The sequence below is a fragment of the Cebus imitator genome, unplaced genomic scaffold, assembly GCF_001604975.1.
Source record: "Cebus imitator isolate Cc_AM_T3 unplaced genomic scaffold, Cebus_imitator-1.0 Scaffold80, whole genome shotgun sequence".
Taxonomy (NCBI): domain Eukaryota; kingdom Metazoa; phylum Chordata; class Mammalia; order Primates; family Cebidae; genus Cebus; species Cebus imitator.
Window position 1 is genome coordinate 2,730,893 of NW_016107395.1, and position 25,744 is coordinate 2,756,636.

Sequence of the window (25,744 nt, forward strand, 5' to 3'; positions counted from 1 at the left end):
AGGATGGTCTCGATCTCTTGACCTCGTGATCCACCCGCCTCGGCCTCCCAAAGTGCTGGGATTACAGGCTTGAGCCACCGCGCCCGGCTTTTTTTAATTTTTTTTTAAAGAATGAGGACTTCCTTTGAAATATCTCTGTCTTTACCTATAGATAGACAAATATTGATCATATATAAACTTCAAATTATAAAACTAATTATACATGTTAGAAAACATTCAAACCCAGAAACTAATGGAGTAAGAAATGAAAATCCTCTTGTACAAACATTAGGTTGCCATAACAAAGCTCAAAACTATAAAGGCTTAAAAAAGATGGAATCTTATTTCTCTCACGTCGTAATATACAAGGTAGCAATCCTGGGTTGATCTGGTGACTGTGCAGTGACAGGTGTAGGCTCCTTCTCTGTGGCTCTGCAATTCTCAGCACGTGGCTTCCAACTTGATTAAAGGTGGCTATCTCCATTTACCCCACTGTGCCCACATTCTAGCTAGCAAGAAGATGGGAAGAAGGAAGAGGAGGGAGGTCATGTTTCTTTTTTTTAAGGTCACAATATGGAAGTCACAGTTATCACTTCTTATTTATTTATTTATTTAAAAAAATTTTTTTTAAAGACGGGGTTTCACCGTGTTGGTCAGGCTGGTCTTGAACTCCCGACCTCAGGTGATCCGCCCACCTTGGCCTCCAAAGCTTGGATTACAGGCGTGAGCCACCACACCCGGCCACATTTATCACTTCTTCTCACATTCCATGACCAGAACTCAGATACATGGCCAAACTAAACTAAAGCAAAAACTGGGAAATACAGTCCCCAGTTGAATAGCAATGTGCCCAGCTAAAACTTCTGTGTCTCACGTCTGTAATCCCAGCACTTTGGGAGGCCAAGGCGGGTGGATCACGAGGTCAAGAGATTGAGACCATCCTGGTCAACATGGTGAAACCCCGTCTCTACTAAAAATACAAAAAATTAGCTGGGCATGGTGGCGCGTGCCTGTAATCCCGGCTACTCAGGAGGCTGAGGCAGGAGAATGGCTTGAACCCAGGAGGCAGAGGTTGCCGTGAGCCAAGATCGCGCCATTGCACTCCAGCCTGGGTAACAAGAGTGAAATTCCGTCTCAAAAAAAACAACTTCTGTTATGGAACAGTCATTTTCAAATTTGGCTGCACAACAGAATCACCTGGAAAACTTAAAAACAAACAAATAGGCACATCCCACCCCACAGACTAATTAAATCACAATATTTGTAGGGGGGCAGGGCCTAGACTTCCGCATTTTTTGAATGCTCCCTGGTGATCTTCATGCAGATCAAGGCTGAGAACCACTGCTATGGCAAAAAGAACAGATGAAGGAGGGATAACTAACAATGCCTACCACACTCATTTTCACTGCTCCCTAATTCTGTACCACACACTTCCTCCCCAATTGTTACCCACTAGTTCAATCTGCATTTTACCAGAGCTTTTTTTGTGCATGTACAAATGCACACTACATACATATGCACATGGCCTGTCCTGACACCCAGCAGCTACTCCAGCACTTTTATATGGGTGTGTCTTGGAATAGTAATATTACTAGAAGAGGCATAAGCCTCTGTATTTGTATGACACTTTACACTAATCAAAAAATATATTATTTTCTTGGCTGGGTACTGTGGACCTATAATTCCAGGACTTTAAGAAACTGAGGCAGGGGGATCACTTGAGGTCAGGAGTTCAACACCAGCCTGGGAGACAGTGATACCCCATCTCTACAAAAAACAAAAATTAGCTGGGCATGTTGATGCAAGCTTGTTGTCTTAGCTACTCAGGAGGCTGAGTTGGGAGGATAGCTTGAGTCCAGGAGTTCGAGGCCGCAGTGAACCATGCTCTCATCACTGCAGTCCAGCCTGAGTGACAGAGTGAAACTCTATTTCTCTCTTTATCTATCTGTATTTATAGATATATAATTTTCTTATCTATGTCAAAGAATGAGGGCTAATGAAGAATTTGTGGTGGTGTGAGAGCTAAAGCTGGGTCTGTAAAAGCATTCATGTTTTAAAGCATAGATAAGTAATTGTATATAAGAGCATACGTTGCTACATACAAATTAACTGATCAGACCACAACTTTTCAAAGTTTAAAACAGAATAAGCTTCCCTGTAAAAGTGGCACCTGTGTGACATTTTCACTTAGGTATTTCTCTCCTTCTTCTTCACCCTCTCCTTTAACAGAATGCACACCAACCTCCTCGTAATCTTTCTCAAGGGCAGTCATGTCCTCATGGGCTTAGAAAGTTCTCCATCCTCCCTTCCCTCACCTGCATACCAGTGAACACCTGTGCACGCTTGGCCTACATCAAGTCAAACATGTGGTCCAGGCGAGCCCAGGCCTAAGCAATGACTATGGTATTGGTCAGCATGCACAGAGCTCTCTGTATGTTGGTCAGGACTCCACCAGTCACCGCAGTGGGAGGGGTGGTAGTTAATGCCAACCTTGAAGGCAGAGGGGCACCAAACCACAAACTGGGTGCTACACTTGCTTTTGATGATGGCAATGGCAGCATTGACATCTTTGGGAACCACGTCACCATGGTACAAAAGGCAGCAAGCCATGTCTTTACCATGGCAAGGCTCACCTTTCATCATCTGCTTGGCAGGCTCAAAGCAAGCATTGGCAGTCTCTGCTACAGAAGCTGCTTCATGGTAGGCTTTCTCAGCAGAGATGATGGGACATATGTGTCCAGAGGGAAATGGATACAGGGATAGGGCACCAGGTTGGTCTGGAATTCTGTCAGATCAACGTTCAAGGCTCCATCAAATCTCAGGGAAGCAGTAGTGGAGGACACAATTTGACCTATCAACCTATTCAGGTTAGTATATGTTGGGTATTCTATATCAAGGTTCTATGACAGATGTCATAGATGGCCTCATTGTCTACCATGAAGACACAGTCAGAGTGCTCCAGGGTGTAGGTGGTGAGGATGGAGTTGTAGGGCTCCACTACAGCTGTGGAAACCTGGGGCAATGAGTAAATTTAGAACTCCAGCTTGGACTTCTCGCCATAATCAACCGAAAGTTGTTTCACTAGCAGGAAGGTGAACCCAGAACCAGTTCCCACATGAAAGCTGTGGAAAACCAAGAAGCCCGAGAGAACTGTGCACTGGTCAGCCAGTTTACAAATTTGGTCCAACACGAGGTTAGTGATCTCCTGGCCAATGGTATAGTGCCTTCAGGCATAGTTATTGGCAGCATCTTCCTTGTCTGTGATGAGATGCTCAGGATGGAAAAGCTCGTGGTAGGTGCCAGTGCAAACTTCATCAATTATGGTGGGTTCCAGGTCTACAAACACTGCCTTGGGCACAAGCTTGCTAGAGCCAGTCATACTGAAGAAGGTGTTGAGTCATCTCCTCCCGAGTAGTCTTGTCACTTGGCATCTAGCCGTTAAGCTGTATGCCATGTTCCAGGCAGTAGGGCTCCCAGCAGGCATTGCCAACCTGAACACCAGCCTGACCAATGTGATGGAGACGCACTCACTCATGGTTGCTGCTTTGCGGCTGCCCAGCAGACAGTGGGGAATGAGGAGGAGGGGTTATTGCTTCACACAGTATGACTCTTAGGTGGTCGACGTAAGAGAATCTGCCTATTATTTTCTTTCCTTCTTCTAAGGCAAGAGTGACACTTAAAAAAAAAAAAGCTTAATAATTTCCCTCTTGTCCTTAACAACTGCCACCTCTCACTTGCCCCCAGTGCTGGGTAAATATTTAAAAATTACCAAATGGGTTGCTTATTCTGTGTGAAAGGATCACTTATCAGGTATGAGAGGCTCTTAATAAAGGTTTCAAATCCACTTAAAGATTTTATGATTATAAAAGTAAGAGCTTTTGTTTCACAACACTCTTTTCCTTACCCATGACCATAGCCTTGCTGCCTGTTACCATGACAGATTTTCTTGAGTTTTGCTCAAATGTAAAAGGTTTTTCTAACATCCCTTAAGGGCGTCACTCAAGTGTTCTCTGCTTCTTAGCACACTACATTAGAGCTGAAGAAAGTTAAAAGGCAGCAAAAGAGCAGTTTCTGCTTTGACTTACAAATATTTTTAATTCCCTAAAAATAAACCATAAGCTGCAAATGGGCATGAGTGTTCCCGCAGCGTTTCCTAAATTAGTTATTTCTGAGCAGATGAAGAATACATTTTGTTTTGCTGCTCAGGGCCACCTTCTTATGATTCGATGCATGATTCCATTCAGTATCTTAATGCTGTTCCTTTTGTTTGGAGGCAGGCATAGGTCCTCAGAGAAGATGGGAATATTTATGTTTTGGAAATGAATTATAAATGAGATTAAATTTTTACAGGGAAGGACCTGAGTTTCTGCAGTGTTTCTATTGGGACGTGACTTCATTCTCTTCCTCAGATGTTTGCAGTTCATGGTTTCACATGTTGTAATGTTTACTTAAATACACAGTTTCACCTTCATAGAGCTAACAGTCAAGAAATCAAAGGCAACTGCCTTAACTCCAGATGGCCTTAGTTTTGGTTTTGGTTTTTGTATCTGTGAAAAGGGAAAAACAACACCTCACTTTACAGAGTTCTCATGCGTCATTCATTCAGTCAGTCAATCATGCATGCATCAAATGAGCACTGTTGCCTGTTGTAAATGCCTAGTATTTTATTACAAATATTATATTTTTTGATGTGGCAATTTTTTTTTTTTTTTGAGATGGAGTTTCCCTTTTCTTGCCCAGGCGGGAGTGCAATGGTGTGGTATCAGCTCAATGCAACCTCTGCCTCCCAGGTTCAAGCAATTCTCCTGCCTCAGCCTCCCAAGTAGCTGGGATTACAGGCATGTGCCACAACAGCCGGCTAATTTTGTATTTTTAGTAGAGATGGGGTTTCTCCATATTGGTCTCAAACTCCCAGCCTCAGGTGATCCGCCCACCTCAGCCTCCCAAAGTGCTGGGATTACAGGTGTGAGCCACTGTGCCTAGCTGATGTGGCAAATTTTAACAATTATTTAAAAAAATGTATTAGAAATAATTTTAGGTATATACAAAAATGGAACAGAACATTACAACCCTCCATGTACTCACCACCTAGCAGAAAAAATTCCCAGCTCATGGCTAATCTTGCATAATTTAAATTCTGTTGGCTGGGCATGGTGGCTCATGCCTATATTCCCAGCACTTTGGGAAGCCAAGGTGTGTAGATCAGCTGAGGTGGGGAGTTGAAAACCAGCCTGGCCAACATGGGGATGGGGATTTATTTTATTTATTTTGTTTTATTTTGACCCAGTCTTGCTCTGTCACCCAGGCTGGAGTGCAGTAGCGTGATCTCCGCTCACTGCAACCTTCGCCTCCCGAGTTCAAGCGATTCTCCTGCATCAGCCTGCCTAGCAGCAGGAATTACAGGCATCTGCCATCACACTCAGCTAATTTTTGTATTTTTAGTAGAGACAGGGCATTGCCATGTTGGCCAGGCTGGTCTCAGACTCCTGACTTCATGTGATTTGCCCACCTTGGCCTCCCAAAGTGCTGGGATTACAGGTGCGAGCCACCGTGCCTGGTCTCCTGATTATTTTAAAGCAAAGACCAGATATTATTTTATTTGACAATCATTTTTAAGGATTTGTCTTTGCTCCCATTCAAAGCTTGGTGAAACCTTATAACCATTTTAAATTGCATTTATAAAATGTTTAATTTCCTTTTGAAAAACTTTGATAACAAAAATCTTTTAAGAATACCAGTAATTCTTACAAATATAATGATTTAAACATATAGAGAGCCCAGGCATGGTGGCTCACTCCTGTAATCCCAGCACTTTGGGAGGCTGAGGTGGGTGGATCATGAGGTCAGCAGTTTGAGACCAGCCTGGCCAATATGGTGATACAAAAATCAGCCAGGTGTGGTGGCATGCACCTGTAGTCTCAGCAACTCAGGAGACTGAGGCAAGAGAATCACTTGAACCTGGTCACAGTGAGCTGAGATTGCACCACTGGACTCCAGCCTGGTAGACAGAGTGAGACTCTGTCTCAAAAACAAACAAACCAAAAAATAAATATAGACAAGGGTGAACCTTAAGCTCTTTTAAATACATTTAATTCAATGCTATTTTATTTATTTTGAGACAGATTCTTGCAGTGTCACACGGGCTGGAGTGCAATGGCGCCATCTCAGCACACTGCAACCTCCACCTCCCGGGTTCAATGATTCTCCTGCTTCAGCCTCCCAAGTAGCTGGGCCTACAGGCGTGTGCCACCATGCCCAGCTAATTTTTGTATGTTACTAGAGACCGGGTTTCACCATGTTGGCCAGGATGGTCTTGATCTCTTTACCTCATGATCTGCCTGCCTCAGCCTCCCAAAGTGCTGGGATTACAGGTGTGAGCCACCGTGTCCAGCCACATTTCTGTTTTTAATATGAAATCCTCCCAAGGTTAAGAGACACTCGGTCATTAAGCTATTGTGTCATCTCAGACCCCACAGATGGGTAGCTCCCCTACTCATCTGCTGCATTGGTAGATTAAACTCAAACTATCTTTTCTGTTTCATTCTATATTGAATTATTTTCATAATTTCCCTGATGGGATCTAAATTCTTACAGATATTTGATAGCTTTGTCCACCTCTGAGGTTAACATAATAAGAAAAATGTCAATGACAAGAATGTATTCAGTAAGGATGAATTAGATGCTTACATAAACTTGGGGAACACCGAGTTAAACAGACATTTATTTGCATGTGTATGGTTTTAAAACAACAAGACTGAAAGGTACTAATGCAAATATCTAAGAGGAGTATAATGTGCAGCAGTTCCAGATGTATTTGACTATGTACCTATGAACTGTTCCTTCCCCTCTTCCTTTTGGATAATTCTCCCATGAAACCTAGAGCAGAGCCTATAAATTGCCAACCTGGAGGCCAAATCCAGCCTGACACTTCAGTTTCACTTGGCCAGTGTTTTAAAAATATTTAATCCATCCTTTAAAAATTGAGAGTTGAAGGGCATGGTTGCTCATGCCTGTAATCCCAGCTACTTTGGGAGGCCAAGGTGGGTGGATTACTTGAGCCCAGGAGTTGCAGACAAGCCTGGGCAACATGGGGAAACCCTGTCTTTACAAATAATACAAGCATTAACTGGGCATAGTGGTGTGTACCAGTAGTCCCAGTTACTTGGGAGGCTGAGGTGGGAAAATCACCTGAGCTCTGGGATGTCAAGTCTGCAGTGAGCTGTGATTGTCCCATGTACTCCAGCTTGGGTGACAGAGTGAAATCCTGTGTCAAACAAAAACCAAAAAACAAAACAAAACACTAAAAAACATAAAACATTAAAAAAAAATTGAGTTGCCAGACATGGTGGTTGAATTGTACCTGTAATCACAGCTACAGGGAGGCTGAGGCAGAAGAATTTCTTGAGGCCAAGAGTTCAAGACCAGCCTGGGCAACATAGTGAGACCCTGCCTCTACATTAAAAAATAAATAAATAAATAAAAAATTGAGAGTGCACCAAAAAAATCTTGATTGCCAGTTTCTTTTCAAAAATTAAAAGACTTGGGAAAAGTAAGCCTGCATTCTGGCATGCCTGCCCTGACTGGAGCTGAGGAAGGGCTGCGTCACCACGCCAGGCATAGGCATTGTACTAGGTCAGTGACATAGAACTTGTGCACTGTCCTCCTAGGCATTTGAGTCTGAGGCATCGATGGCAAAGGGAACTCAAGTGTGTTAGAAGTATATACGGGAAGAGCTGATGGAAACCCATCAGACTGGATGGACTGTTCCTGGATGCTGGGTGTGAACTGGATCAGGGGAGACCTGGGCTGAGTAGCCTCCCTCTGAGACCAAGTAGGAGAGAGGTGGTGTCACAGAACATAACTGCTGTTCCAGGAATCAACCCACATTGACTACTTTTCTATTTGCTTTGGAATTTCGCCACTACACCTCATGGCAATCTTGACCTGTGTGTTGAGAAATAAAGAGCGGAGCTAAAAGCTAAGATGGTGGAAATGATTTCTAAATGGTAAAATAGATTTTCAAATGAGATGAATTTGCTAATTATTCTCCCTGAGGGTGTACCTGCCTGACAAGAATTGTAACTAGGGACTGGCTGTCACTGAATCTTGTTGCCACACATAGAGAAAACCCAGCTTTTCCTTTAAGCAAACCAATCCTGGCCTTGTCAACCAATGAAGAGGTTGCCTGGGAGGCTTGCCCAGAAGTTTTGTAAGTTAAACTCAGAAAGAGAGAACAAAGGTGAGATGGTTTTCATTGATATTATTTTCACAGTGAGTTACAAGTCAAGGAAATGAGTAACCAAATAAGCTCTGTTTTCTTTGATCTTATTTAATGCATTGCTATATAGCAACAGCAGGCTAATAATTAAGAAACATTCTGCCTCCTTCAGAGGCTTTGATCTGCAGTGATATGACTCTATATTTCTGTCTGGTTGAGTTTCTAAGCTCTCATTAATGTCCATAAAAATTGGTCAAAATCAAAAGGGCAAAAGGCAAAAGAAAAACAACCAAAAACTCACTTACATCTGAAATTTCGTTTTCAATTAATTATGTGATCACTTTCATTATTTGCTTAGTTTTCAACATGATGAAGCTTGGTGTTTTGGACTCTGCTAGAAAGTAGTCAGAAACATATGCTGTTTAGAGCCACCCCACAGCCTGTGCTCAGAGCTCCTGTTTCTAGATTTCTAAGAAAGATCTCTAGGAAAAAAAATTATGCAAAATAAAAGTGAATATTTAAATACCTATAGATACACACACCCAAACAGGATTTATCTTTTCTTTTAGATTTTTCCTTCTACTTTTTTATTCTATTAGAAGTCATGAGAATTCAGAGTTTTTCTCACTATGCTATTTTTTAATTTCTGAGATTTGCTGGCAATTCAGGTATAATAGAAACCATATGTTTTGCTTTACTGGGAGCAAAACAGTGTAAGTGGAAATTTTTTTTTGCCCCCCTCCCTGGAAATTCTAATAATCAGATGTTAGACTTTCTGAATTGATTACCCAGGTTTTGTGTCTTCTATATTGCTTATCTCTTCTAGATTTTTCTTTCACAATTCTTCAATTGAATTCTTTAATTTCCAGGATAGCTCTTTCTTGTTGTGTGAATTGTCTTTAAATTTTTTTCGTTTGTTTTTTTGAGACAGAGTCTTGCTCTGTTGCCCAGGCTGGGGTATGGTGGTGCCATCTCGGCTCACTGCAATCTCTGCCTCCCACATTCTGGTAATTCCCTGCCTCAGCCTCCTGAGTAGCTGGGATTACAGGCACCTGCCACCATGCCTGACTAATTTTTGTATTTTTAGTAGCGATGGGGTTTCACCATGTTGGCCAGGCTGGTCTTGAACTCCTGACCTCATGATCCACCCGTCTCATCCTCCCAAAGTGTTGGGATTACAGGCGTGAGCCATCAGTGCCCAGACTTTTTTTTTTTTTTTTTTTTTTTTTTTTTTTTTTTTGTTTTTTTTTTTTTTTTTTTTTTTTTTTTTTTTTTTTTTTTTTTTTTTTTTACCTTTTGTTCTGGTTTTATGGATTCAATACCTTATCTTTTGTCTTCTGCTTCCTCGTGGTGCTGTTTCCTTCAAGTTCCTTTTGGTTGTAGAGGTTGTTGTTTAGGTTGAGCATGGTTTCTTTCTTTGATTTTGGAGTTTCCTCAGGCACCTCCATGCTTCTTGATTGAACATTCATTCAGTCATTTATTCTACGTGGAAGGCACTGAAACCTGGTTGAAACCTGCGAGTGCATGAAACTGGCACCTGGAGGATTGTGCTGTAGATGGCTGGGTGGTTTTTTGATGGAACTTTCAAATGTAGGTTTCAGAAAGTCTTTTCTCTTGAGCTAGTCTATTCAAAAGAGGAATAGCCAACCTAGAGGTTTATATGCTTGTTTTCCTCCATTCTGGAAACAGAGTGCAGGGGGAAGAAGGGAATGAGGGATTCTACAACCCAGACTTTTAGCTAATCCTCTCTTCTGTGCCTTCTGTTCCTGAGCTAGTGGTGGGGTGGAGAAAATAACAACCTATCTTTGAGGAGGGAAAGGCTGGTGCAGGGGGTGGGGCAGGGGCAGGGGGTGGGTCTCACTGCTCTACCTTCAAACAATTTCCATGATTTTCATTCTGCTTTATTCCTCCAACCTTTGAGGTACTTGATTTCTTATAGTTTGAAGTCATTTTTGAGCACTCAGAAAGTTGAATCTCATTGGCATGACCTTATGTAGGAATTTAGGTTGCAGTTTTCTTCACTGTCTTTGCCAGGTTGCTTACCACTAATTTTCTTTCCATCTCCCAAAAACGTATAGACATTTCTCAGCTGCCATCTCCTCTCAATCTTTTTTCTTTTCTTTTCTTTTCTTTTTTTCTTTTTTTGGGATGGAGTTTTACACTTGTTGCTCAGGCTGGAGTACAATGGAGCAATTTGGCTCACTACAACCTCTGCCTGCCGGGTTCAAACAATTCTCCTGCCTCAGCCTCCCAAGTAGCTGGGATTACAGGCATGCACTACACGCTTGTCTAATTTTTTTGTATTTTCAGTAGACAGGGTTTCACCATGTTGGTCAGGCTGGTTTTGAACTCCTGACCTCAGGTGATCTGCTTGCATTGGCCTCCCAAAGTGCTGGGATTACAGGCGTGAACCACCGCAACTGGTGCCCTCCTGGTGCTTATGTAGTTGTGGTCCAAGTATGTCAGTGACAAGGACAGCACAGTAATGAGGACACAGAACCAGCAAGTTCTTCATAGAGTCTGTTAGAACACAAAGTGTTTTTTTTTTTTTTTTTTTTTTTTTTGGTGAGATGGAGTGTTGCTCTGTTGCCCAGGATGGAGTTCAATGGCATGGTCTTGGCTCACTGCAACCTCCGCCTCCTGGGTTCAAGCGATTCTCCTGCCTCAGCCTCCCGAGTAGCTGGGAATACAGGTGCCCACCACCATACCCGGCTAATTTTTGTATTTTTAGTAGAGATAGGGTTTTACCATGTTGGCCAGGTTGGTCTCGAACTCCTGACCTTGTGATTCGCTCGCCTTTGCCTCCCAAATTGCTGGGATTACAGGTGTGAGCCATCATGGCTGGTCTCAAGCACTGCATTCTATTGAAAATCTTTGTTTTCTTTTTCCTTAGGTTAAGCTAAAGTTTGTTGCAGAATTGCTACTTCATTCTAGTCTCTTATAAGCTGCACGATGTTTTTCTGCCACAAATCTGGGGAGATCTAGTGCCACTTGACCTTCACAGAGATTCTTAACCAGATGAGTTTCAGAATGTCATCTTAAATTTGGATGCAAATTGTATGGGTGAGGTTTTTTTTTTGTTTTTTTGTTTGTTTGTTTGTTTTTTCCCTGAAGATAGGGTCATAGGTTTTGTTAGCCTTTCAAAGGAGCTTGTGACCCCAGGATAATTAAGAATCAGTGATTTTTGCTGAGTGCTGTGGTTCATACCTGTAATCCCAGCACTTTGGCAGGTAGAGGTGGGTAAAGAAAAGGAAGAAGAATTAGTGACTTAGATTTTCCTCACTTTAATTTGCGTGTGTGTGTGTGTTTCCTCACTTTAATTAAGAACCTTTACCTTTTTCGTTTGTTTGGTTTTGTTTTTTTGAGACAGGGTCCGGCTTTGTCACCCAGGCTGGAGTACAGTGGCTTGATTTTGGCTTACTGCAACCTCCAGGTCCTGGGCTCAAGCCATCCTCCCACCTCAGGCTCTCGAGTATCTGAGACTACAGGTGCACACCACTGCACCTTGCTAAGGGGAATTTTATCTTAAAAATATATTTAGGCTGGATGCAGTGGCTCACGCCTGTAATCCCAGCACTTTGGGAGGCTGTCGCAGGCAGATCACGAGGTCAGTAGTTCGAGACCAGCCTGGCCAGCAGGGCGAAACCCCGTCTCTACTAAAAATACCTGAGCATGGTGGTGCCCGCCTGTAGTCCCAGCTACCCGGGAGGCTGAGGCAGGAGAATTGTTTTATTTTTATTTTATTTTATTTTATTTTTTTTTTTACATTTTGGTCACTTTATTAAATGACATTAAATAGTTTAAGTTTCAACTACTAAACAGCACTTTGAATGGTGAAAACACAGATAGTATATTGTCATACTTGAATGCTTTTCTTTAAAAACACAATTCCAGTCCTTATATATATTACAAAACAGCCTTAAAGGAAGAAGTGACATCTTTTCTACAGTACTTAAGATACTCAATACAGAACTGAAAAGCAGTCTAACAGAAACAAAGGCAAGTCTTCACAGCTGTATGATTTCAGCAGCCAAAGCTGGATGATGGACTGAAACATTACTATACAACTGGGACAAAACATATACAGTATCACAATACTAAGCAAAAACGCTTTACACCCGAAGAAATAAAACAGGTTACAAAATGTGGAGAATTTAGCAGGCAAAACTGTATTACAAGCAACATTTTAAATCATCATTTTTAACCATTGCAACTATTTAAAACATCTAAAACAAATATAAAAATGAGCCTTTTAGTATTGTATTGACATGATTTTTTTGTCTTTAAATATTTGTTAAAGCTTGATGTTATACTCAAAGTACATATTATGTAGCTAAAATGTCAGTGAGAAGAGTGTATGCAAAGTGGTCCAAGTTTTATTTCAAACTCTGATTTCCAATTAATCCTTCTAAGTATTATTCTTTAAGTTATAGTTCCATCCATGGTGAAAAAGGTTTAGAAGGTTGCCTAAAATTTTCACATCTATGTCTTTGAGTAAATAATTAGACCATGTTGAAAATTCCCAGGTCTAGTAAATCAGGTTTAAAGTATTCTGAACTTGTAGAAATACCAACTGATAATCAAAATGGCAGAACCATTGCTGACTTTAAGTTCACATGAGGAATGTGCTTTAACAATTCCCAGTACTATCGGTATTGTGAAATATTCCTCTGAAAGATAAGAGTCACTGGCTTCTATGCGCTTCTTTTCTCTCATCATCATGTTCTTTTACCCCAGTTTCCTTACATTTTTAAAAAATTGTTTCAGAGTTTTGTTTTGTTTTTTTTTTTAGTTTAGATCGTAAGGCAATTATTAAATCAAAATTAATTCATCCAATACCCTTTTACTAGAAGTTTTACTAGAAAATGTATTACATTTTTTTTCTTAATCCAGTTCTGTAAAAATGACCTATAATTTTATTCATGTACAATTTTGGTTACTTGAATTCTTAAAGAAAACATTGTTTTTGACTATGGGAGTCAATTCAACATGGCAAAACCATTTTCGAGATGATGATATAACAGGTAGTGAAACAGCTTAAGAATTCAGAAAAAACTGGGTGTAGGCTTTGCTCTAGGTATCACTGGATTAGAATGAATTTAACATTAGCTAAAACTGCTTTGAGCTGTTTGGATGATTAAGAGATTGCCATTTTTATCTTGAAATAACTAGTGGTAAAACATCCGGGAGCACTAGAATTGTGATAATAGAATCTGTGAGGTTTGGTGGATCCCTCCCCCACCTTCCCATGATGAGATATCACTAATAATTTGTGTATATTTAGATATCATGCCAGCCATGTAATCAGATTTATTTAATTGGGCGGGGCAGGTGTGTATTTACTTTAGAAAAAATGAAAAAGACAAGATTTATGAGAAATATTTGAAGGCAGGAGAATTGTTTTAAAAAATTTTTTTTAAATGTTTTTTTGAAAACATCCTAATCAGTCTCTAACCTAGAGATGTGCTTAGTTACTGATACCTGGCCCCTGTTAAGCCTCTGTTCTTCATCCTTCTTCTAGATTCTTTTCTCCCTATCCAGAAATAGGAGTAGTACTGGGCATCAACCCCCTCTTTACTTCCCTTAAGTATGTTTATTTGGCAACCCCATACTTAACCTTAAGTGTAGGGTTAGGAAACCTTATTTATACTAATTGTAATAATGTGATATTATTGAACAGAGTTAGAAATCCATACTTCCAAGTATGGATTCTCTCATGTTTTCAGTCAAATTTTCAGTTTGGAATGCTCAAGCCCAAAAATCAAGTTTAACACACATTTATTTTTTTTTTTGAGACGAAGTCTCACTCTGTCACTAGGCTGGAGTGCAGTGTTGCGATCTCGGCTCACTGCAACATCCGCCTACCGGATTCAAGTGATTTTCTTGCCTCCGCCTCCTGAGTAGCTGGGACTACAGGTGCCTGCCACCACGCCTGGCTAATTTTTGTATTTTTAGTAAAGATGGGATTTCGCCATGTTGGCCAGGATGGCCTCGATCTCTTGACCTTGTGACCCACCAACCTCAGCCTTTCAAAGTGCTGGGATTACAGGCATGACCCACCACGCCGGGCCAGTAAACGTTTTCTGTATGTAAAACCTTACACTCTGTTTTGAGGGAAAGAGGAGGGCAGCAGGACATACATATGAGTGAAACCCAGTTCCCACCTTCATTGAGATGGGACATTTTGGAAAATGCAAGAAGTGCTGCGGGAATTCAGAGAGGAAGAGAGTATTTCCTACTGGAAAGTGCAAAAAAAAAAAAAACATCCAGAAGACATCATAGTTGGGCAGCACTTCTTATCACTGGCAATGCTGTAAACCCTCCTTTTCCACATCTTAAAAATAAGGTGCTGGGCCTGGGTGCTGACACCTGCTCAGAAAAACTCAAAAAGTAAACGTAGGAGGAAAAATCAGCCTTCGTCATAGAATGAGACAGAAAGAAAGAGTGGAAACAACTAGCATAAGACAAGTTGTATGAGAACATAAAGTAGTAAAGGAGATAAAATATTACTATTTGAATAACTATGAGAAATTTTGAAAACCAGTAGTAATCCGGAATCTTTGTCATCATTGCTATCATATTATTTTTAAAATTTGGTTTTAAAGCAATACAAGGCAATATGCATATTTTCATAAACTTCAAGAAATAGAAAAATTGTTTTGCTAGAAATACATACAGACTGTATGGGCTTTTCTAAAACACAGGTTGAGGGGTGTGTGTATATACTTTTTTTTTCTTACTAAATCACATGTAATCAAGCATCTACCGCTGACATGAGTCATAACTTAAATTTGTGGAGTACTTTTAGATCAGTGCTTACAAAGCATTACAAATCCTGTACAGTACATTAGCATAGGCTAATAATTTTCTTACTCTCTGTTCTTAGGTTGAACCAGCCAAATTTTCAAGACAGCTCACGGCTTAGAGGAAGGCTCATCTAAATAAAGGCCGGCTAAAGTGACATCACAGGGATTTAATCCTTCTCTGGCTGCCTGTGTGACTAGAAGGCTGATTTGCAAGTTTCTTCTTTCCTGGGGTCCAGATTAATAGGTATCCAGGGCTCTGCGACATGGCAGCAAGAGAAGCACGCAATGAAGGTCAGAAATGAGCTCCAGCAGCAGGGACCTGGGGGCCTCCCAGGGGCTTTTACACACCAGAGTGCAAGATTTTCTGGCCATCAAGGGGAATAGCAAACAGAAGCCTTTGTCCTGGGGCACAGCCACCTACCACAAAGCATCAGGCTCCACATGTGGCCAGAAAGTTCCTGGAGTCCCATCAGGGCAGTGGGTATGTAACATGTGCCTAATTGTACAGCTAGAGCTTACAAGTTCAATGTGAGGGAAAGTGGGATATGTCTTGAGTGAGGTGAGCAGCTACTGGCTGGGCTGGGCAGTCTTGGGTACCAGGTTCACTGCCCTCCTCTCACTGAAGCTGACAGGGAGGTTGCCCAGCTCTCAGGAAAACTCTCTTGGACTCTGGGCACCTGCTGTCCTCAGTTGGCATCTCCCACCCACTAAACCTCTTCTGCTCCTGCAAAACCTGTCCTTGATTGGTGGCTCTTTGCTGAGATGGAGACGTGAGTCCCCATTGACGATGACTGCAGTGTACACGAATGGAGGTGGCCTGGTGAACCCCCACTATGCCCGGTGGGATCGGCGTGACAGCGTAGAAAGTGGCTGTCAGACCGAGAGCAGCAAAGAGGGCGAGGAGGGACAGCCCCGCCAGCTGACGCCCTTCGAGAAACTGACACAGGACATGTCCCAGGATGAGAAGGTGGTGAGGGAGATCACGCTGGGGAAACGGATAGGCTTCTACCGAATTCGAGGGGAAATCGGAAGTGGAAACTTCTCCCAAGTGAAGCTCGGGATTCACTCCCTAACCAAAGGTAGGATCTGACTTCCCAAAGGTCATCCCTGGCAGCATTGGGACCTGGCATAGGAGCAGGGTTAGGTGGCCAGGGCCAAGGAAGCAAGTTAAGTGACCTCAGCGGAGCCCCTGCAACGGCCACATCCCATGCCAGCTGCCTTCTGTGGTCTTCTCAGTTAATTTTCACGGTAACCTTATGAGGTCAATATTTTTTTTCCATTTTGCAGATAGACAAAGTGAGATCCAAAGAAGGTAAATGTGTCTTGAGCAGTTCAATCTTAGATGTTTTTGACTCCAACATCCCTTCCCCTATACCATGTAGATGAAACCCAATCAAACATGAGAAGAATTATCCTCTCCAGTGAGCCGTTTGAGAAGTGGAGTGTGGCTTGAAACCAAGCCACCTCATCTCCAAGGCCCATATTTATAGCTTCCATTTATATTTGTGTCTGAGTGACAATGGCACAGTGTGGCACAGAGCGGCACAGAAGACCTCCCGATGTCCACTGTCTCTCGATAGGAGGGTCCAGTTTCCTTCCATCCAGAGACTGCTACTTCTGTCATATTTGAGAAAAAGGGCTTTGATCTCAGGACCCTTTCTGTTCAGTCCTTGCTTCACCCCGTCCTTGCTCTCATTGTTTGGCCCCTCACCATACATTTGCTTGGCTACCGGTCACTTTGGGATTCTGGACTAGCAGCGCCCAGCACTTTTCCTCAAGGAGAAACCATATGGAGAGCTCAGCACCCCTCTGCTGCTCCGACTCCATTGTGGGCACTTCCCCAAGGTACTTCTAACTTAGCAGAAGTCTGGGGATTATCATAAGGGACTTACAAGATAGAAACAGAACACTTGCGACTTGGCATAACTGACCAAGTCCTAAAACCCATGGACTCTACCATCTCCTGAGAGTCCCTGACTGACGTTTTCTCTGCTTGGACTTGGCCAGCCACCATGTCTCCAAGGCCTCTCTTTTCTTTTATTAGAGTTGTCTTTTGCTTCCTTTTGTTCTCTAACCCCGAATCCCATGCCCCCTCCAATCCCTGTGCTTGGCCTTCATAGAAAAATCTCCACACACATGTGTACATACATGTACTCCCCCCACACACCCACCCTACACTCCCACGTCACTAGAGTTTCACTTCTTCTCTACTCTTGCTCTGAAGCCTGTGTATCTGGGTTCATGTCTTCACATCTTAGCTACTCTACTTACTCATCTGGGTAAATTAAAGTACTTGTCTGAGCCTTAGATACTTTATTTCTAAAATGCAGACAGTAACGGTGCTTACTTCATAGGGTATCATAAGGGTTAATACTTGCTCAACAAATGTTAGTTAGTGGCATTATTTTGCAGTTGCTTAATGAGCCTTGCCTTTGTACAACCAAAGATCAACTAAAGTATCTTTATCAGAAGTTCATTCCTGCCCATCCCAATACACAAATTGAGATCAGTTAGGCTGCCATTCCCCTACAGCCATAATTTTCAACTGACTGCGCAGTAGAATTACCTGGGAAGGTTTAAAAGAGAATTAGTGCCCAGAACCCACCCTCAGGGCTTCTTATGTGATTGGTCTAGAGTGGGACTGGGCATGGGTAGTATTTAAAAACTCTCCAGGTGGTTTTGTTTTTTTTTTTTTGAGACAGAGTCACACTCTGTTGTACAGGCTGGGGTGCAGTGGAAAGATCTCGGTTCACTGCAACCTCTGCCTCCTGGGTTCAAGCAATTCTCCTGCCTCAGCCTCCCGAGTAGCTGGGATTATAGGTGGGCGCCACCACATCCGGCTATTTTTTTGTATTTTTAGTAGAGATGGGGTTTCACCATGTTGGCCAGGCTGATCTCGAATGACTGACCTCGTGATCCACCTGCCTAAACCTCCCAAAATGCTGCGATTACACGCGCGAGCCACCATGCCCGGCCCTAGGTGATTCTAATGACATGTAGCACTAAGAAATACGTCCCTACAGCAACTTGCACATACTGCAGACAGCTTTTAAAATAGTGCTTTCTTTGGTGTGGGCCACAAGTGGATAATCCAGGTACCATTTGTACTTTAAAATCAATTATGAAATACTGTGTCAGGTTTTCATGCTACATTTAACTTTCAAATTTCATTTCATTTGCGATAGTATTCATTTATTATTCATTTAGGTGAACAATAGAAGCACTATATTAGGCCTTCGGGGATATAAAGATGAAATAGATACAGCCTTCATCCTCAAGGACAAGGGAAGAGAAGACATGTACAAATAAGTATAATACAAACCAGAATTTGAAAAACATAGAAGAGGAAAGCTATGTGCTTAAAGGAAGGAAAGAGACTCTTCCACCTTAGGAATACTGTGGAAAGCTTTAAGTGAAGATTGAATTTCAGCTACACCTCAAGGGGGGATAAGATTTTGGATAGGCGGTGATCATAGGACAGAGGCGGGTTGGGGGTTAGAGGAGAACATGAACAAAAGCATTCATGTGGGGAAATGGTATATAGTACAGTTACCCTAACAGTAGGATTAGGGTAAAGGGCTGGGAACCTTAGCTGATACTGAATCACAGGGGACTTTGAACATTATCCAAGGATTTTGGATTTTTTTTTTTTTTTTTTTTTTTTTTTAAACAGAGTTTTTCACTCTTGTTGCCCAGGCTGGAGTGCAGTGGCTTGATCTCAGCTCACTGCAACCTCTGTCTCCCGGGTTCAAGAGATTCTCCTGCCTCAGCATCCTGAATAGCTGGGATTAGAGGTGTGCACCACCACACCCAGCTAATTTTTGTATTTTTAGTAGAGACAGGGTTTCACCACATTGGCCATTCTGGTCTCAAACTCCTGACCTCAAGCGATCTGCCCGCCTTGGCCTCCCAAAGTGCTGGGATTACAGGTTTGAGCCACTGAGCCTGGTCCAGGATTTTGGATTGTTTTTCTCATAATGACGACTCTTTAAAATTTTTATTATTAGAATTGGACTTCTGGAAGATTAACCCTATAGTGGTGAGGATGAAGGTTGAAGAGCAAGAGATGCAGGAGACAGGGAGCTATCCAGAATCCATGGTGATGGTCCAGCCAAAGGAAGAATATCCTGAGCTAGGTGGATGGCAGTGAAAATAGAAAAGAGAAGCTGGTGACGCCAAAGAGAAGAATCTGGAGGACTGGCGTGTTAGTCAGTGTTTTCCAGAGAAACAGCACCAATAGAAAAGAGAGAGAGAGAGAGAGACAAGGAATTGGCTCACACAATTATGGAGACTGCCCCAAGATTCACAGTCAGCAAGCTGGAGGCCCAGGGGTAAGTTCCAGTCTGAAAGCCAACAGGCTCATGACCCAAGAAGAGCCACGTCCAGCTTCAGTCTGAAGGCCAAAAAAGACCAATGTCCCAGGTAAAGGCAGTCAGGCAGAAGCAGTTCCCATTTACTCAGCCTTTTTGCTCTATTCAGGTCTTCAACTGAGAAAACACCCACACAGATACACCCAGAATAATGTTTAACCAAAGGTCTGGGCACTACGTGGTCCAGTTAAGTTGACATATAAAATTAGCCATCACGGTTGGTAACTGATTGGATGTAGCACTGAAGATGGAAGGATGGAAGAAGGCGATGACCTTGCTTTAGTTGACTGTGTGAATCAAAACAAGGGTGATGCCTTTAATAGGAATAGGGAAATATGGAGAAAAAGCAGATGTGGGAGGAAAAACAATGAGTGAAAACACTGACATCCAGAAGGAGCTGTCTACTGGGCAGTTGCATCCTCCAGTCATGGGCATGGGCATGAGGTCAGACCAGAGTTTGCATCGAGGTGATTGTGGAAATGGATGCAGTCACTGAGGAGGACTGTGGAGAAGGGTGATGAGCAACTCTTTTCGTCTGAATAACTAGTTCTACATCCTAGTTGGCATTTTATATGTGGAGTAGTTTTAAATACGCTAATGGGACCATTCACTGTTGCTCCATGAACACCATAATTTTTCCATGTCATTAAATATAGATATTTTTCAATATCAATATACATGTTTATATATCTATATCTATTTATTATCTATACTCTCACCTTTGAAAGAGGACATGTTTCACATATAGCTGCAGCATAAATTATTTAACTTAGCTACTATTGATTAACATTTGGATCATTTCTAAAGTTTCGCTGTTAATTAAAGTGCTACAGAGATTACCCTTTTCCATACTTCTTTGCATAGATGTATGATTTCTCTCAGCAAACATTCCTAGAAGTTAACTGTCTTGGTCAGCTAAACTTTATAAAGTTTTGCTGTTAATTAGAATGCTACAGAGATTACCCTTTTCCATATTTCCTTGCATATATTTATGATTTCTCTCAGCATAGATTCCTAGAAGTTAGCTGTCTTGGTCAGAGAGCATGAACTGAAACATTATAGCCAACTGGGTACAGTGGCTCATGCCTGCAATCCCAGCACTTTGGGATGCTGAGGCAAGTGGATCACTAGGTCAGGAGTTAGAGAGCAGCCTGGCCAACATAGTGAAACCCCATCTCTACTAGAAATACAAAAATTAGCTGGGCATGGTGGCACACGGTTGTAGTCCCAGCTACTTGGAAGGCTGAGACAGAAGAATCACTTGAACCCAGGAGGTGGGGGTTGTGGTAAGCTGAGATCATGCTACTGCACTCCAGCCTGGGCAACAGAGTGAGACTGTCTCAAAAAAAGAAAAACAAAAACAAAAATGTTAACACACAGCACCAGATTGAAAGAGCAGCTTTTGAATCCCAACTCATAGAGTAGATTTATCTGTAACTCAAATCTCATAGGGACTAATGTTGCTTTTCAGCAGCCTAGAACCAGCGTGAAAGACAAAAGATAAACAGGATAATGAAAGGCAAAAAATTGAGACAGAAGACGTGATTTGGAAGGTTACAAGAGAAGTTGGATAAAGCCAAAAAAGGAGAGGAATTCAGAAAAGAGTTTCCAATGCTGCAGAAGGGTCACAGAGCTCATCTGAGCAAAGGCTACTGCATAAGGCCAACTTTGAGCAGTTTCATACGAGTGTGGGTTCAGATGTTAGATTCTAATAGAAAGGAAGCAGGATAGAACAGTAGGAAAAGCGTGGACTTGGGGACCAGACAAATTTATCTGAAACACTCATTCAGTTAACTTATTAGGCTTCTGACTTCAGGCATATTAATCTCCTTGGTCCTCAGTTGCCTCAGCTGTAAAACAGTGATAATGATTTTTAGATTTGTTGGGGAAATTGGCAATAATATATGTGAAGTACATGACATAGTAGCCACTCAAAATGGTAGCTGTCATTGCTGTTACTTTACTATTTACTTAAACTTATTTCAAAAGAGTATTTAATGTTATTACAATAACAAAAAAGTATCACTTGCTATGAATAGAAGGTGATGGTAAAAATAAAAACAAGGAAAATTACCAAGTAACAGAAAGTATTTTTAAAACATGCTAACAGTCAATCTCAGACTTTCTCTTTGCCTTAATTAGGAGAATTAAAGGAGAGATGAAGTGGGAATCATGTTTTAGCTGTGATTCAGTGCTATTTAAGGCTGTTTCCATGTGCTAAAATCATTTCAGCCTCATGAGTCTTAAAGGTTCCACTTTGGGAAGCAGTGACATCATCTAGTCCTCCCATGTTTCACAGATGAGGAAATGAAGGCTCAGAAGAGGCTGTCCCAAGGTTTAGAACCTGTTTACAGGAGCTCACATAGAAGGAGGTGTATTGAGTACAGGGGAATTCTGTGGACCCACAGCAGGGAAGTAGGGCCAGATGTTAAGATGTTATTTATTCCATCTTCACTTTCTCTGGTGCTGTGTGCTTTCTCATTTCTACTTTCCTTGATGAATCCGCTCTATCTTTGTACCTCTTTCTGCAAAATGGTTTTCCACACTTAATTATTGGAAGGCACATCCTGGCCAAAAATGGTTGTTGCCAGGCCCACATCTACAAAAACTCTCTGCTTTATTGACCATCTCCATCCCACATGTTTCATTCTGTTTCAGTTCCAATTTTAAAGAGAAAGAATACACTTGATTACTAACCAGCTGACAATGAGCTACCTCTGAGTCAAGGGCATGCCCATGTCAGTGAGCTGTAGCCCTTGAGTCACGTGGGCCACTATTCTCTCAGCAGAGCCAAAGGTTCAAAGAAGTTTCTCTGAGAAGACAGACATATCTGCCATAGAGACATTAGCTGGCTAAGCCGAGAAGTTTCTACAAGCCAGGAGCAAGACAGTGCCCAATTCTGTAGACAGGATATTATATGAAAGGACAGAAGAAAAAAGGTGGAATAACTGGGTGTGGTGGCTCATGTCTGTAATTCCAGCACTTTGGGGGGCCAAGGGTGGTGGATCATCCTAGGTCAGGAGTTCAAGATCAGCCTGGCCAACACGGCTAAACCCCGTCTCTACTAAAAATACAAAAAGCAGCCAGGCATGGTGGCATGCGCTTGTAGTGCCAGCTACTTGGGAGGCTGAGGCAGGAGAATCACTTGAATCCGGGAGGCAGAGGTTGCAGTGAGCCAAGATCATGCCACTGCACTCCAGCCTGGGCAACAGAGTGAGATTCCATCTCAAAAACAAAAAAATTGGTGTTTACATCCTGGCTTACTTCTTGGGTTCCATAGACTTCTTATCTGTTGTATTACAACATTAACTTCATACTTGTCCCCAGTTTCAGAGAGCATGGCATTTTCCTGCTGTGCTGGTGGGTGCCTTGTGTGGCCTCATTGACATGCCCTCCTACACCTAACCTGCTGCGGAGTAGCTCTATTGTCAAAGAGACAGTCTCACCCGCTGGTTCGGGACAATATGTGCAAAAAGGAGCAAAACAATTGATAGTGGTTTGTACAGATATGGCCCCTACACCGAACCAACTTGCCCAGAATTGTCATCAGGTTTTCTAGGAATATAAGGACAGTTTGAATAAGTTAATAGAGGAGATTCGCAGGAAAACAGAGACCTTCAGTGCCAGGAGCAGCTCCCAGGACAGTAGTCTAAAAAGTTAAAAAATAAATAAATACAAAGCACCAACTGCTCTGGATCTCTAGAAGAGAGGCTCCAGTATGGGCCCCTGATGGCTGGGGTTTATTTTTATAGCTCACAGTTTGGAATTCCCTTGCTCTCCAAGCTGACAGGGAAGGTTGAGAATCATCATGAGCCACCTTTTAGGCTGATTAGAAATTTCTCATAAGAGATGATACATTTGGCTTCTGAACATTTTATGTCCCATCTGTTGTCACAAACAAAAGAAGAGGCAGCAGATATGGGCGGTTTTTTTCTGTTGCTGCCCTCTGACTTCTTCCTCCCGTTACTCTACTCTCATGTTTCTAGGATCTTTTCTTCCTCCCACTTTATTTATCTGTTAATTCATTCATTCTTTCCTTCCTTCCTTCCTTCCTTTTTTTTTGCCCTGTTGCCCAGGCTGGAGTGCAGTGGTACAATCAAAACTTATTGTTGCCTTGAACTCCTGGGCTCAAACAATTTACCCATCTCAGCCTAGGGTTCCAGGTGTGAGCTACCACAACTGGCCTTCCTCCTATATATATATGTGTGTGTGTATGTGTGTGTATGTATGTATATATGTGTGTAAGCAGATATTTTGTTCTGGACCTTTCAAGGATGAGTAAAGACTTCTTGCCAGATAAAGAACTTGGAGCGGTTTAATGGAGACAGACAGGAAACAACTGACAAGTGCTGTCTAGAGTAAGGCAGCAAGGATGTGCTTACCTGTGCCCAGTGAATCCGGGAAGGGTCTATGGAGCAGGAAAGGCTTGTGATGGGTCTTGAGATTTGAGGAGCAATTTTACAGGAGGAAAGGGAACGAGAGCTCCAGAAAGAGATAGGATGTAAAGTACGTAGAAGCATGAACCAGTGTGGGGAGTATGTGGAGATTTAAAAGTAATTCAAGCAAAGCTAGAGCATGAGGTGCACCCACAGAATCATGTGAAAGACACAAGGTGGATGATGCAGGCAGAGGCTTGATAATGGGGCATCTTCTTGCATATCTGGATTTTGTCTTTTAGGTATCAAGAAGCTATTGAAGAGTTGTGTTCTTTTTTTTTTTTTTTTTTTTTTTTTTTTTTTTTTTTTTTTTTTTTTTTTTTTTTTTTTTTTTTTTTGAGACGGAATCTTGCCCTGTCACCCGTGCTGGAATGCAATGTTGCGATCTTGGCTTACTACAACCTTCGCCTTCCGGGTTCAAGCAATTATTCTGCTTCAGCCTCCCGAGTAGCTGGGATTACAGGCATGAACCACCATGCCCTGCTGATTTTTTTGTTTGTTTGTTTAATAGAGACGGGGTTTCACCATGTTGGCCAGGCTGGTCTCAAACTTACTCTTGATCTCGTGATCCACTCACCTCGATCTCCCAAACTGCTGGGATTACGGGCGTGAGCCACCCGTGCTGAGCCTTATTTTGCTTTTTCTAGAGACTAAGTCTCAACTATGGTTGTCCAGGCTATTCAAGAACTTCGGGGAGGCTGAGTGTGGTGGCTCACGCCTGTAATCCTAGCAGTTTGGGAGAATGAGGTGGGTAGATCACCTGAGGTCAGGAGTTCAAAACCAGCCTGGCCATCATGGTGAAAACCCATCTTTAAAAAAAAAAAAAAAAGAGCTTCGGGGCTCAAGCAATCCTCCTGCATCAGTTTCCTAAGTAGCGTGGGGGAAAGGTATGCACCACTGCACCCGGCTGCTCACTGGTTGTAAAAGTGATTCCCTCCTCTTGAATACATTCATTAAAATAGCAATTTGAAATTGTATTTTCTTACTTTAAAAATGGTTACTTAGTGGCTTTGGGGAATTCATCTTAAAAGTAAATCATATATTGGAAATACTATAACCAAATAAATGTTTATTGTCATGTTATTTATAGTGTTGAGAACTAGTAATAACTTATGGGATCCAATGATGTAGGAATGGTCAAGTAAAGCACATACGCTGGATAGAAGATTCCATAGCCATGGGAAATCATGGTTGTGAAGGCTCTGTGCTAACATGGAAGGTGAGCGGAGCATGAGAGTAAGTGAAAAGCCAGGTGCAAATTGTGTGCACGCTGTGATGATCATACTTACTCTGGATTCTTCAGTGAGATTATTCACTCAGCAAACACTCATTGAGTACCTCCTATGCAACAGCCACTATTCTAGGGACTGGTGATACAGCAGTGAACAAAATAGACAGCAATCTCTGTCTTTATGGAACTTACATTCTAGTGAGAGAGAAGGTAGACAAAAATAAATGTGTAAAATATTCATTGTGTTATGTAGTGATAAGTGATAAGAAAGAGAACAGAGCAGGAGGGGAGATAGAAAGCATTGAGGATGACAGTTTTTAGATAAGTTGGCCAGGACAGCCTTACTGAGGAGGTGCTAATTAAACTGAAAGAAATGAGGGAAATGGCTATGCATGGGAGAACTCCATCAAGCAGAGGGCATAGCAGGCATAAGAGTGCCCAGATGGGAGATGTCCACAGTACTCCTGACTCAGCTGAGGGGAAAGGGCAGAGAGTAACAGGGAACAAATTGTGGAGGACCAAGTTTGTCAAAATAAGGAGTTTGACTTTTCCTGGGGTGAAACAGGAGCTATCAGAGGGAACTGGGGAGTGACATGATCTGGCTTATGCTTTAACAGGATCACTCTGGAAGCTCTGTTGAAAATAGACTGGCAGAGGTTGCGGTGAGCCAAGATTACATGCCATTGCCCTATAGCCTGGGCGAC

At 42.2% G+C, this 25,744-nt stretch overlaps 1 protein-coding gene and 1 pseudogene across 2 annotated transcripts in view; one reads left to right on the top strand and one right to left on the bottom strand.

Moving 5' to 3' along the window:
• Positions 1-25,744, top strand: part of NIM1K (NIM1 serine/threonine protein kinase) — a 79,536-nt gene that overhangs the window by 42,442 nt on the left and 11,350 nt on the right. For both annotated transcript variants that reach the window (XM_017533161.2, XM_017533162.2), the window contains exon 2: positions 15,084-16,082. In XM_017533161.2, the coding sequence (XP_017388650.1) occupies positions 15,791-16,082 (292 nt within the window). In that variant the 5' untranslated portion in view covers positions 15,084-15,790. The remainder of the gene's footprint in view (positions 1-15,083; positions 16,083-25,744) is intronic.
• Positions 2,075-3,742, bottom strand: LOC108307720 (annotated as a pseudogene).